General features: G+C 40.9%; 1 protein-coding gene across 1 annotated transcript in view; it reads left to right on the forward strand.

Moving 5' to 3' along the window:
- The window catches only part of ADGRV1 (adhesion G protein-coupled receptor V1), a 450,458-nt gene that overhangs the window by 113,321 nt on the left and 321,776 nt on the right, over positions 1-15,361 (forward strand). The window contains 9 exon segments of the mRNA XM_064176319.1: positions 1,036-1,245; positions 4,286-4,416; positions 4,670-4,769; positions 5,617-5,796; positions 9,317-9,480; positions 10,084-10,177; positions 10,746-10,775; positions 12,800-12,878; positions 14,789-14,927. Of these exon segments, the coding sequence (XP_064032389.1) occupies positions 1,036-1,245; positions 4,286-4,416; positions 4,670-4,769; positions 5,617-5,796; positions 9,317-9,480; positions 10,084-10,177; positions 10,746-10,775; positions 12,800-12,878; positions 14,789-14,927 (1,127 nt within the window).

A 15,361-nucleotide genomic window follows, 5' to 3' on the forward strand; every position in this document is an offset into this window, starting at 1 on the left:
GTTAGCAGTTGACTGTTTGCAGTTTAATTGTCATTATCTGTTCAATTTGAGTGTATGCACTTGTGTATATGTAGTTCATCAGAGAACTTGAGCATTTGGCAGTTTTTTTTCCACTATGTGATGGTTTGGGTGTTTCCCGCTCCCCCATACACTTTGGAAATCACCCAGACTAGACTCATCTGGCTCTGGGAATTGAATGAAGCTTATTATTTACAGCTTAGCACAATATACAAGCAGATATTTACAGTATATAGTTATATACAGAAATATACAAGGCAAAAAGTAATACAGAAACACAACTGCCCTCCCAGAATCCTGAGTCCCCAGGTGGGGCTCTCAACCACCCCTGCACCTTCCCACTGCCCCTCTCAACCTTACCCCAGTCCCAAGGAAGAATAGAGGTTGGGCTAGGGGATTAGGAAACAAAGTGGATTAGTCAGAGAAATGGAGGGTGAGGTTAGAGAGAGAGAGATGCAGCTTGGAGATTCCCAGCAGGAATAGTGCCTTACCTATGCTTTGATTCTTGTTCTTATGCATCTCAGCAAGCCAATGAGGGAAGTAGCCATCACCATTGTTTTCCTTTCACAGCCTGTAATCTAGTCCTTCTCACCAAAGCATTCTAGCTAGGTTCAAACTAGCACACACAAGAATGATATTCCTCTTTTCTTTTCTCTTTTCTTATTTAAATTTGAAAGTCAGAAAACTTTCTTACAACCCATGAAAATATTGTATAAGCATATAAAATGCAAACACAGCACTGTAATGCAAGTCGGAAATTCCAGACCTCCACAAATGATGCCTGCATTGCTAATTTCAATGTAGTATGTTTAATAGTTTTATAATTGCATTGCCTTAATGTAACTTTTTATTAATAATTGACTTCATAATCACACCCAGTAACTTCTAGACAAGTAAGTAAATAAATGCACTTCATACCATTTTTGATATTTTCAAAGCATTTCCTACAAGGGGAGATAATTAAGTCTCTTTCAAAGGTGGTTTTCATGTGCAAAGATAAGTGTGTTCTTCTTGTAGGGGAAACAAAGAAGATGGTCACACTCACCATTTTAGATGATCCTGAGCCAGAAGATAATGAAAGTATCATTGTCAGCCTGGTCCATACCGAAGGAGGGAGTCGGATTCTGCCTAGTTTCGACACTGTCACAGTAATTATTCTGGCAAGTGACAACGTGGCAGGAATTATTGGCTTCCAGACAGCTTCAAGATCTGTTATTGGTCGTGAAGGTGGGTTCTGTGTATTGACCACACTTATAGTTTGTTAAGCATTAATTTTCATCTCCGTGATTTCTGTTGATAGTGAATCACAGTGGTTGTTCTGTATCGCACTGCCAGTGAACAGGCTATGACCACATATTAGAAATGTATTTTGCTGAATTTTTAAATCTTGCATTTCTTAGATGAAATCTGTGGAAAAGATGGGCACACCTTTCCAAAACCACGTTATACATCGTAATCTGTGCCTTCCTTCTTTCTGGAGATCACACCTTGCTGTTGCTGGTGTTGCATTTCAAAACTCCTTAGAATCATAGAATCATAGAATCAACCAGGTTGGAAGAGACCTCCAAGATCATCCAGTCCAACCTAGCACCCAGCCCTAACCAGTCAACTAGACCATGGCACTAAGTGCCTCATCCAGGCTTTTCTTGCAGACCCCCAGGGACAGTGCCTCCACCACCTCCCTGGGCAGCCCATTCCAATGGGAAATCACTCTCTCTGGGAAGAACTTCTTCCTAATATCCAGCCTATACCTACCCTGTCACAACTTGAGACTGTGTCCCCTTGTTCTATTGCTGGTTGCCTGGGAGAAGAGGCCACCCCACACCTGGCTACAATGCCCCTTCAGGTAGTTGTAGACAGTAATAAGATCACCCCTGAGCCTCCTCTTCTCCAGGCTAAACAGGCCCAGCTCCCTCAACCTCTCCTCATAGGATTTGTGCTCCAGGCCCCTCACCAGCTTTGTTGCCCTTCTCTGGACATGTTCCAGCACCTCAACATCTTTCTTGAATTGAGGAGCCCAGAACTGGACACAGCACTCAAGGTGTGGCCTGACCAGTGCTGAGTACAGGGGAAGAATAACCTCCCTTGTCCTACTGGCCACACTGTTCCTGATGCAGGCCAGGATGCCATTGGCTCTCTTAGCCACCTGGGCACACTGCTGGCTCATCTTCAGCTTACTATCTATCAGTACCCCCAGGTCCCTTTCCTGCTGGCTGCTCTCCAGCCATTCAGTCCCCAGCCTATAGCGCTGCTTGGGGTTGTTGTGGCCAAAGTGCAGAACCCTGCACTTGGCCTTGTTAAATCTCATCCCATTGGCCTCTGCCCACCCATCCAGCCCATCCAGTTCCCTCTGCAGGGCTCTCCTATCTTCCAACAGATCAACACCTGCTCCTAGCTTGGTGCCATCTGCAAACTTACTGATGCTGGACTCAATGCCCTCATCCAGGTCATCAATAAAGATATTGAACAGGACTGGGCCCAGCACTGATCCTTGGGGAACACCACTAGTGACAGCTGCCAACTGGATGTGGCACCATTCACCACCACTCTCTGGGGTCTGCCATCCAGCCAGTTCCTGACCCAGCACAGAGTGAATCTGTCCAAACCATGAGCTGCCAGCATTTCTTGTCTTCATTTATTCCACATTCCAGAACTCCCAATCATTAGGAGCCAATCTCACCATTAGTGACTTATAATTCACTTTAAATACAGAAAATGTTCCCACTGAAAGATTAGTTACGTTTCTCTTCCTGACTCAATAACCTGGTGTTTAAAGTTTTAAGTTATGCCTTTTTTTGTTTGTTTCTTTCTTTGTTGTTTTTTTGTTGTTGGTTTTTTTTTTTTTTTTTTTTTTTGTTTTTTTGGTTATCATCATATCTAATTTAGGAATGTAGCAGTTTTGCTGTTGTCACTCATTCATTGCATTTGAGCAAGAACAATAATTCAGAATAGGCCAAAGGATTCTGCTACTGCTTTAAAAGAGCATACTGCAAGTTTTGCATAGGACAATAACTGTACTGATGGTATACTTAGGGCAGCCTTTGCTGGAGTCTCAATGCTTTGCAGTATCACATTGGTTTGATGTATAAAGTGATGTTCAGGGAAGATTGACAAGATAGAAATTTTCTGTCTAAGAATTGCGTTTCCTGACTGAAGGAACACATCTTTCTCAACAAACATGCCCTGGCTTTATCTTCCCAGAAAGGAGAGGATATCATAACATTTTGTTTTATATCTAGATATGCTTTGCTTTAATTATGTGCCATTGTGTGCCTGCTCTTCATCCTTTTCCCCTCCATATTATCAGTTCTGGTCTGCCTGACAGGCTAACTAAAAGCTGTTACTGAACACAAGTAATTAATAGAGTCTCATTCCCAAAGATTACTTTCAGGTAGTGAAGTATTATTCATATATTATTCAAAGGCCATTTGGAGCTGAAATAAATCTTCTGTAGTTTGGAAATTACTTGATGACAATTGATTTGTCATATGGAAAATAGTGTATTGTCTTACAGCAGGATATACCAATTAAACTAATTCACTTTGATAAAAAATCAAAAAGCTAAGGCCTTTAGGTTATTTCAGTGTTTGTCTTTCACCATTTATTGAGGGCAAGAGAAGCATTTTAGTACAGGCAGAGGCATGCCACAGTTGTGTGGCTATAACTGTTTCAGTGGAAAAATTCACTCCAGTAGCATGAAATGAGGGAGAGGAGCCTGAAATAAGGAAGGTGTTTGAGCCTTCTCTTCTCTCTGATCTCCCTGATAAATGCAGAAATCTAAGATATGTGTAACATGGTTAAATTTTAAAGAACTTCAAATTGTAAAATTAGTCTATTAGCACTTGCAAATGGTGCATACAGCATTTGCTGTTTTGTCTAGTACACAGAGAGGTATTACTCTTCTGTCTGTGCATGTTTGTATGGAACATCTACATTGTTCTTCTGTTATCTGAATATTTTGATGGGCATTTAAAAGTTAGTTATTTGCACTAGATTCCCTCATGCTTCCGTAGTTCTATGCAAGAGTGAACTAAACCTAGAAAAACCCAGAAGTAAAGAGTTTAGGGTGTTTTGTTTTTTTTTTTTTTTGTTTGTTTGTTTCAATATTATAAATAAATGTGTTTCATACCTGTGAAACTCACTATTATCAGTATTGTCTTTCAGAAAAGTTATTTTACCTGTGATGCATATATTTAGCTTTTCATTTATATAATTGATATGAAGGAGGGGAATCTCCAACATACTGCATGTTATCTTTTCTTTTTAGGAGAACAACTGCAATTCCATATTGTAAGAACTGCCCCAGGACTGGGAAATGTTACTGTGGAGTGGAAGATAGTTGGGCATAATGTTAAACAAAATTTTGAAAGCTATTTTGGAACACTTTTTTTTCCTGAGGTAGGTAGATCCATAAGCAAATAGCTACAGGAGCATACTGCAATTAAAACTGAGCCAAGAAAACAAGTATGCTTTTAGAGCAGTCTGTATTTCTTGATCTGATTATTTACTTGCACATTTAGAGTTCTAAACTGAAGGGAGGGTATTTTTATTTTTTTATACTTTACATTTCTTAAAGATTCTGTTCAAAATGCACATCATGCAGTGCATTTCGTACAATAAATACTAACCAGTTTCTCAATAAAATGAATAGGAGATACTGAATACAACATTGTATGTTCACTTACTGGATGACCGTATTCCAGAAGAAAAAGAAGAATATCAGATCATCCTGTACAATGTCAAAACAGAAGGTAATGGAGAACTGCTATGTCGCCAAACTACCCTTTGGTAGTGCAATATTTTCATATCTATTAATCTATTGTGGGAGTGAAGGACTAAGCATTATGCAGCTGGTGTGAAATGTGCAACCCCCATTCACATTTTACTGAAACAGGCTTGATCTGTGTTTATGTGTATCTTTATCTATACATATCTATTGAAATAAGTATTTAAACCCCACAATGTCTTTCAAGCTTACCTTATTTGCTTTTAAGCCTCAATAATTCTGCCTCTAACTCAGAGGCAATTTCCTTTCCTTTAATGGAATACAAACCTGACCTTACTAATAGGTAATGTATATATTATATAATATATATTATAATCAATAGTAATGTATAATAATAATACTAATAAATTAATAAAATAACAATTACTCATCAGTGCAGCACTTGGAAAAAGTAGCATTTTCTTAATGGAGGGATTGAGAAGTTGAATATAGTGTTAACTTTGGAATTAATTTCTGGGAAACATTTCTCCTTCCTTTTAGAACAGAGGAGGTTTAGAGAAGCTGATACTTGGCACTGGCCCATTAAATTTTCTCATTTCTTGACACATTTTTGTGATCCTGTACTTAGTATGCATAGAATTTTTGTTGAGATTTTATGCTCCTGTATTTGTTGTGGAATATATATATGTGTGTGTGTGTGTGTGTGTGTGTGTGTGTATTCCAAATCATTCAATGAGCATATCATGCATTTGGTTTAATTTCATTTGCAATCCCACTTACTGTGATCTGGGTGTAATGACAGTGGAAATAGAAGACACAGCACTCAGCTTCCTAATACTTTTTTCACTGAAGTCCTTCGGTTCTTTTTGCAGGAGTTTCTCCTTCAGGTGCTGCTGTTTTGGATAGTCAAGGATACGAAGCTGTTCTGACAGTAGAAGCTAGTGATGAACCACATGGTGTCTTGAATTTTGCTTCTCCATCCAGAGTAGTTGTAATTCCAGAAGAAAACAAAACGGTTCAGCTTTTTATTAACAGAGAATTTGGATCTCTAGGTTTGTATAACAGCTTCAAGAGAAAGGAAGTTCTGTTTTGGTAATCATTAGGCAAATGAAAGCTATAACAGGGAGGATGGAAACTGAGAAATCTCGGATACAGCTGACATTTTCAGAACTCTTAGAATTGTTACTGCAAGCTTGGAAACAAAGTGTGAGTTAAACCTGCAGCCATCTCCTTCCTTCACACAGCAAGGAGTCTGGGAGAGCTGTAACAAACTTTGACAAATTTCTCTCAAAGTATTAATCTTTGTTAGTCTCTAAGGAAAAAAAATTCTAAAAAATAGAGAAAATGGAGTGATTAATTCTCTTGTATCTCCTTGCTGAACTTCCAGAAGTTGGCAGCTTAGAATGTCTTGTGGAAAAAGTTGCATTCAGACCACTGAATTCAGTTCATGTCTCCTCTGAGAATTTCTTACTTCTTTCAAAATCCATTTGTCTTTTGACATCAATAAAATTAAGTTGTGCTTAATTCCAGAATTCAGTACTGTCCTGTGTGGACAAATCACAGTCACAGTATCACAGCATTATTAGGATTGGAAGAGACCTCACAGATCATCAAGTCCAACCCTTTACCACAGAGCTCAAGGCTAGACCATGGCACCAAGTGCCACGTCCAATCTTGCCTTGAACGGCCCCAGAGATGGCGACTCCACCACCTCCCCGGGCAGCCCATTCCAGTGTCCAATGACTCTCTCAGTGAAGAACTTTCTCCTCACCTCCAGCCTAAATCTCCCCTGGCGTAGCTTGAGGCTGTGTCCTCTCGTTCTGGTGCTGGCCACCTGAGAGAAGGGAGCAACCTCCTCTTGGCCACAACCACCCCTCAGGTAGTTGTAGACAGCAATAAGGTCACCCCTGAGCCTCCTCTTCTCCAGGCTAAACAATCCCAGCTCCCTCAGCCTCTCCTCGTAGGGCTGTGCTCGAGGCCTCTCCCCAGCCTTGTTGCCCTTCTCTGGACATGCTCAAGCATCTCAATGTCCCTTTTAAGTTGGGGGGCCCAGAACTGAACACAATACTCAAGGTGTGGTCTAACCAGTGCAGAGTACAGGGGCAGAATGACCTCCCTGCTCCTGCTGACCACACCATTCCTGATGCAGGCCAGGATGCCACTGGCTCTCTTGGCCACCTGGGCACACTGCTGGCTCATGTTCAGGCAGGTATCAATCAGCACCCCCAGATCCCTCTCTGTCTGGCTGCTCTCCAGCCACTCCGACCCCAGCCTGTATCTCTGCATGGGGTTGCTGTGGCCAAAGTGCAGCACCCTGCACTTGGAGCTATTGAATGCCATCCCATTGGACTCTGCCCATCTGTGCAGGGGGTCAAGGTCCCGCTGCAGAGCCCTTCTGCCCTCCAACCCAGCCACATCTGCCCCCAGCTTGGTGTCATCTGCAAACTTGCTGATGACTGACTCGATGCCCTCATCCAGATCACCTATGAAGATGTTAAAGAGGATGGGGCCCAGCACAGATCCCTGAGGGACACCACTAGTGACTGGCTGCCAGCTGGATGTGGCACCATTCACCACCACTCTCTGGGCTCGGCCCTCCAGCCAGTTCCTAACCCAGCATAGACTGTTGCCATCCAAGCCATGGGCTGACAGCTTCGCCAGCAAATATTTGATATTTGTTGCCTGAGAATTTAAATGTGTGTTGTGAGATGAAATGTGTCACTATTTCCATTGTAACTTTTGAACTATATTTAGACTTTGGTGACAGTCCTTCTTAGTTTCTTTTGTTATATCTGTCTTGAAGTGACCAGTTAGAATGAATTTCCAAGACCTGCACACAACACATATATGTGGAGGCATTTTAATGACATTTCTGTTTTCCCATTCATTTCTTAATAACAATCAGCATCTAATTTACTTTTGGAATACTACTCAAAACAAATGCTTTAATTATCCATAGCAAGTGTAAAATCTCATACTTAATGTCCATCATTATTTATTCAAACTAAGTTTCTTGTATACCTTACATTTATTTCATATAGACTATCTTTGAATGTCACTTGCCATTTTATCTCCAGAATCATTCCCTTTAAACTTACAAGATGATTTAGCTTGGCAGATTATTAAGACATGGCTTTATTATTAGAACAGAAAAGCCTCACTTTCCCCCTTAGTGGCATTTATCAGTAAATCCCTTAACCTGTGTTATTTATTAAAGTCCATGTCAATTTACCTGAGAAGAAAGCTACATTTATTAAGCTCTATTTCCCAGCACTCCCTGTAGAGCATTTCTTATATACCAGTCATTCCTGAAACATTCTACTTCCCTTAGTACCAAACCTGGTATCAATAATGCATTAGATGTCCCGGGTAGTACTTCAGCAATTTAATATTTATGTGGTCCACAACACCTCAAATACCTGAAGACATTTGGTCTGAACGATTTTCAAGTCCTGAGATCACCACACCCTTTGAGGGGAAAAGACCCTCCAGATCACCAAGTCTAACCTATTACCCTACTCTACAAGATTCACCTTAAATCATATCCCTAAGCACCACATCCAAACGACCCTTAAACTCATCCAGTCTCGGTGGATGGTGACTCAACCACCTCCCTGGACAGCTCATTCCAGTGCCTGACCACTCTCTCTGTGACAGACTTTTTCCTAATATCCAGTCTAAACCTACCCAGTCTCAGCTTGAGGCCATTCCCCCTTGTTCTGTCTCCAGTCATCTGTGAGACCAGCAGCAGCCTCTCCACAATGTCCCTTCAGGTAGTTGTAGACATTGATGAGATCTCCCCTCAGCCTTTTCTTTTTCAAACTAAACACCCCCAGCTCCTTCAGTTGCTTGTAGTAAAAATTTATTTTCCAGGCCCTTTGCCAGCTTCATTGCCCTACTCTGGACCCGCTCCAGCACCACCTCCACATCTCTCTTGTACTGTGGTGCTGAGAGCTGAACACAATGCTTGAGGTGTGGCCTCACCAAAGCTGAGTACAAGGGGACAATCACCTCCCAGCTCCTGCTGGATACAGCATTTTTAATACAAGCCAGGATGCCATTGGCCTTCTTGGCTGCCTGGGCACACTGCTGGCTCATATTCAGCTGCCTGTCTATTACAACCCCCAGACAGCTTTCTGCCAGGCAGCTTTCCAGCCACACTGCACCAAGCCTGTAGCATTGCTCGGGGTTGCTGTGACCCAAGTGCAGGACCTGGCATTTGGCCTTGTTGAAACTTACCCCCTTAATACTGGCCCATTGGTCTAGCCTATCCAAGTCCCTCTGAAGTGCCTCTCTACCTTCATTCAAATCAAGGCTGCCACCTAACCTGATGACAAACTTACTGATGACAAACTTGCTGAGATGTTGGGTGAATCATCAAAAGGTGGACTGAAAGCACACCAGAAACAATTACCAAGTTCTGTTGGCTCCAAAATAATTAATTAATTAATCAGTCTTTCTGTTTACAATTAGGCTTTTAATTTTGTGCATAAGCATTTGTCTTTGTCTATGCCAGTGAGCATTACAGAACAATTGGAAAGAAAAGAAAAACTATTTTTCTGTCTCAAACAGGTGCTATCAACATTACCTATGCCACAGTTCCAGGTTTGCTTACCTTAAGCAATCAGACAGAAGGGAGCTTGGCTGAACCCGGAGCTGATTATGTAGATGTTTCTGGCTCATTGACTTTGGAAGAAGGAGAAACATCGGCTGCTATAAATATTACTATCCTAGAGGTGAGCACTAAGCCTTTTCAGATTTACTGTGATCTGTATGACATCAGAACAGGAATATTTTGGAACCTACAACTTGCAGCCTATGTATTAGTTGAAGGTATATATGTCAGTGTCATGCAGAATGATGTTTTTTATCCTGATGTTAAAAATCACAGGAGGGCAAATAATAACAGAAAGCAGCACTACCTCTGCATAAGGGAAAAATTATTTCTGTTACTAAGGCTTTACTGGTTTATATTCAAAATAGTATAATTCGTTTATTTCTGCAAGCTAGAACTTTCTCAGTGGTTGAGTCTAATGCCTTTAAAATTGTAGAGAAATTCATCCACCTCCGTAGTCTCAGTCACCACAAACCCTTTTTCATGGACCAGATGACCTCTAGAGGTCACTTCAATCTAGTGCATTCTGCGATTCTGTAAATACAATGTCTTCATGATTCATTCAAGATAATAAATTTTGCAAGTACCTCAAGAAAATGGAAAAATGAATAATTCTAGTGTTGTTGTAATGGTAGAGACTTCATGTGTGGTGCTTTTTGGTGACTTTTGTGATGACTTCTTAAAGGAAAATACAAAGAGGATGCACTGCATTTGTGTTTTGCAGGACGATGTACCAGAGGTGCAAGAATTCTTCTTAGTTAATTTAACTTCAGTGGAACTCATCATGAACCACACAACTTCATCCCCACCTAGGCTGGGTAAGAAAACTTGTAAAAAATTTATTTTTCTTTGATAGAAATTTCATGAAGATTATGTTACTCTGGTGTACTGTCATTAAATCTTCTCTGATATGAGACAGAGTATTCTGAAAGAAGCTTTGTAAAATATCAAGCACAGTGATTATCACATTTGCTTCATACTTATTCCAAGATTTGTAACATTTATAAGGCAATCTTTATAAAGAACTTAATAACTAAGAGTTGGAGGGCACCATTATCTGAAAAGTTTTATTGGCAATGTGTTAATATGATTTCCATTCCCATGTATATAATGGAAACAAAAAATGGCAAAAAAAAAAGTTTATTCATACTTTTCAAATTTTTTTTTACTGTTCTTTATCAGAGTTACTATCCTATCATTTTCATACTCTTCCATTTATCATTTGACTATTTAGCTCCTGTTGTGCTTCTGAATACATTAGCACATCTACTATTGTCCATAAGGGCAGTGCAGTTGGATTATTCTGTAGTAGCAGTAGCTGGTTACACTGATTATTTCTAATGCCTTCTTCAACTCTTTTCCCTTTTCTTTGCATGCCTATAGAAGTGACAGAATTAATCCGTTACAGATTGAGAGGTAACTTGCAAGATTTGTTGCTGGTTTGTAGAGTCCGGGGTGTGATTAGACAAGTCTGAAGTCTAAAGCATAAAAGCAATAACGTATAAGTGCAAAAGATTTTTCTGAACTAAGCTGTATAGTCTCACCTTCTGTTGTAAGAGGTTGCAGCCTTCTTTGAATCATGACCAGTCACACTGTAATATCTGCAGTGAGTTAAGTATACTTAGGATTAAAAGATACTTTTAACCCACAAAGCAAAAACCTGTTCTTACTGTGAAATGTCACTATGAATTGTATGATGAGACTATTTCCTTATCTTGTTTTCCCTGATGATGTATTCTGGTTAGTTATGATTAGCAGTCTAACTCCTTGCAGTGTATTTGCCTATGATTACTATCAATCCCATCCCCAGTAGAAGATATTTCTAGGAAGTGACTAGTATCAAAATGCATGTGTGTTCTGCACATCATACAAGCATGTGCAGTCAGTCCTACACATGTATACACTGTATGTGCCCTTCCTGCCATAGCCATGTCTGTGTAGTATGTGGAGTAGAAGTAAGCCTGGTATATCTGCAATGTGGAGTTGAACACACTGAAATTAAGTAGCCTGTATTTCACCTCTGAGGTTACATAATAAGGAGCAGGGACAGCAAGCCATTAGGGTAGGTATTTCTGTTGTTTTCTCCAAGCTCGTCTTGCTCCTATGCTCTAAAAAAGATGGAAGAAAGGGCCTGACTCAAATACAAAAGGAATTAGAAACCAAAGCAAACAAACAAACAAACAAACAAAAACCCAAAACAAACGAACAAACAAACAAAAGCCACCTAAACAGAACAAAGCAAGACAAAACAAAACAACCAAGTACAGGAAGAGGAAGGAGAAGATGCAAGACACGAAACAGGAGGTCTAATATTGAAAGAAAAGTATTACAGATCCCATGTGAAGTGAACAGTCTGTGGCCTGACAAGGTAAAAAATGTGGGTTTAGGAGTGAAGCTGAGAGGTCCCCAATCACTAGCTCTCCCTCTGGATTTCTAAACCTCAATAATATGTCTGTTCTTTATGTAGAGGTTTTTCAGCTGCTGATGACCTTCAGTGCTACCTCAAAGTGATAGGACTGGATTCATGACAATGACCTTTTATTCAGTTTTACTTGAACTGCTGAAAATCCTTCCTGTGGGTCTAAATATAGTAATTTGCTGTAGATTCAGTGGAGTCAGTTTGGTTGCAGAAATTTTAATTCCTGTCATTTATTTTTAAGTCTTGGTACAACTAAATTGAAGTAAATTAAGGTAGTCATGCAGTCCTGTTATCTCAACAGATTAAGGCACTTCTTTCTCAGAATAATCTAGTTCTGACTGTCACTGAAGTCAGTAGGCACTTCTGGCATGAATCTGTTCTTCAGTGTCCTCAGAGTGCAGTACATATAATAACTTTTCAGAGTTATTGTGAAGGTATCTCTGTCTTTATAGAGATATAGAATGTTACAGTACTTGAACAGCATAAAATAAATGAATAACCTGTGTTTTTAGCTGAATCTGAGGTGTGTGTGTGCGAGTAAGGTTTGTGATCAGATACTGAAACACAACCAGGAGATGAAATACTGGATCATTTATTATTCTTTCTAAGTCATTTTACCTCACTTATTGAGAATGTCACAGTCTGTAGAAAGTTGAATATGATCATGATAAACATGCACAATGAAGACAAATTAAGACCCCAAGACAAAACTTTCTTTTGGCATTTCCTAATTCCTTTTATGGAGTGTGTTGCTTTCCAGATTTTCGCTAGCCTTTTTTTGTGATTGCATTACTGAACGTGACAGTGGTAAATCTAGGCACTGTGCTGCCATTCCCATAGTAAGGTAGGAAGGACAGATTTTCATTGAGCCTTTCCATTTTCTCCTTGCCATTTTAGAACAAAAAAAGGATACTTTATTTTTATTACAGAAATAGTAAAGATTTAAGAAGTGCTTATATTATTCTTGAAACAACAAAAATTGACTTTATTGTTCTTTCTTTTTTGTCATTTTTCATTTTAGATGTGGAAGGTTTAGCTTCTCAAATCATTATTGATGCTAATGATGGAGTAAGTGGAGTAATCGAATGGGAAAGTACCACGTAAGTCTTCTCTGCTTCAAGAACTCACTGTGTCAGTTGGTGGTTTGGGTTGCCCAGTTGTTTTGATTTTCAGTTGGCAGTAGATCTATTAAAAACAGGGCCAGGTCTTTTGAGATGACAAAGGATCATTCAGTTCTGTTGAACTGGAAAGTGTAAATAATTCCCACACTGAAAACCAAATGTTTGCAGGATGTTTAATCAGAAATATTCTGCTACTCTCTCTATTGTGAACATGGGTCTCTCCCCCAGCCTTCATCCAGTGTTCCAGCATCTGCACCTGTGTAAGCATACACACTAGCATCTTCCAGATATTTGACTATTTTCCAGGAACTAGGAAGAAGACATCCATGAACATAGACAGGACTAATTTGCCATTAATTAGCAGGATGAACAACACAACCTTCTATATCTTAATTCCATTTGGATAAGAAACAAAGGCAGAGGCCAACGGGATGACATTTAACAAGGCCAAATGCAGGATTCTGCACTTTGGCCACAACAACCCCAAGCAGCACTACAGGCTGGGGACAGAGTGGCTGGAAAGCAGCCAGGCAGAGAGGGACCTGAGGGTATTGATACATAGTGGGCTGAACATGAGCCAGCAGTGTGCCCAGGTGGCTAAGAGAGCCAATGGCATCCTGACCTGCATCAGGAACAGTGTGGCCAGTAGGACAAGGGAGGTTCTTCTTCCCCTGTACTCAGCACTGCTCAGGCCACACCTTGAGTCCTGTGTCCAGTTCTGGGTCCCTCAATTCAAGAGAGATGTTGAGGTGCTGGAAGGTGTCCAGAGAAGAGTGACAAAGCTGGTGAGGGGCCTGGAACACAAACCCTATGAGGAGTGGCTGAGGGAGTTGGGGGTGTTTAGCCTGGAGAAGAGAAGGCTCAGGGCAGACCTCATTGCTGTCTACAACTACCTGAAGGGAGGATGTAGCCAGGTGGGGGTTGGTCTCTTCTCCCAGGCAACCAGCAACAGAACAAGGGGACACAGTCTCAAGTTGTGCTGGGGGAAGTATAGGCTGGATGTTAGGAGGAAGTTCTTCCCAGAGAGAGTGATTTGCATTGGAATGGGCTGCCCAGGGAGGTGCTGGAGGCACCGTCCCTGAAGGTGTTCATGAGAAGACTGGATGAGGCACTTAGTGCCATGGTCTAGTTGACTGGATGGGGCTGGGTGCTAGGTTGGACTGGATGATCTTGGAGGTCTCTTCCAACCTGGTTGATTCTATGATTTTATGAAAGGTTGAAAGATTATATTAGACAATTGTATTTGACACTGCAACAATGCCTTTTTCATTAAAAATTTCAAGTGAAAGGTATTTGTGCTAGTTTGAGCCTAGCTAGAATGTTTTGATGAGAAGAACTAGATTACAGGCTGTGAAAGGAAAACAATGGTGATGTCTACCTCACTCATTGGCTTGCTGAGAAGTATAAAAATAAGAATCAAACATAGATAACACACTCAGCACTTCTCCTGGGGAGCTGGCTGAGCTGCATCTCTCTCTAACCTCACCTTCCATTTTCTTTAATTAATCCACTTTGCTTCCCTACCCCCTGGCTGAACCTCCATTCTTCCTTGGGACTGGGTAAGGTTGAGAGGGGTAGGGGGAAGGTGAAGGGGCAGTTGAGAGCCACTCCTGGGGACACAGGTTTCTGGGAGAGCTGTTATGTTTCTGTATTACCTTTTACTTTGTATATTTCTGTCTATAACTGTATATACTGTAAATATCTGCTTGTATATTGTGCTAGCTGTAAATATAAGCTTTATTCAATTTCCAGAGCTGGCTGAGTCTAGTCTGGGTGATTTCCAAAATTGGGGGGGGAGTGGGGAACACCCAAACCATCACAGTATTACTTTCTTATTCAAAAGGGCATGCTTGGTGAGAACTGTGAATATTTTTTGCTTTTTGTTTTAGTTTTGAAGTTGATGAATCTCATGGGAACCTGACAGTAATGGCACTGCGAAACAGAGGAACATATGGCAACGTGTCTGTATTTTTTTATGCCCAAAACTTGGAGGCACAGCTAGGTTTGGATTTTGATGTGACCTCAAGGGTAAGAAATGACCTCTAACTCCAGTAGTTTTCACTCTTTCATCTTCCTTAGGAAGTGTGGTCTGTATGATTGGGTAGTGAGGTGGATATGAACTGGTTAAAGGAGGGAAGTCAGAGAGTTGTGGTCAGTGGGGTGGAGCCTGGTTGGAGGCCTGTAGCTAGTGGAGTCCATCAGGGGTCAGTACTGGGACTGATACTGTTCAATGTATTCGCCACTGACTTACTGCAAGGAGTGCAGCAAGTTTCCTGATGACATAAAACTGGGTGGGGTGGCTGTCACACTGTAAGGCTGTGCAGCCATTTCACAAGAACTGGACAGTCTGGGGGGTTGGGTGGAGAGAAATTTAGTGAAGTTCAGCAAGTGCAAGCATAGAGTTTTGCACCTGGGAAAGAGCAACCTATTAATCAGTATAGGTTGAGGACTGACCTGCTGGA

The sequence above is a fragment of the Pogoniulus pusillus genome, chromosome Z, assembly GCF_015220805.1.
Source record: "Pogoniulus pusillus isolate bPogPus1 chromosome Z, bPogPus1.pri, whole genome shotgun sequence".
Lineage (NCBI taxonomy): Eukaryota > Metazoa > Chordata > Aves > Piciformes > Lybiidae > Pogoniulus > Pogoniulus pusillus.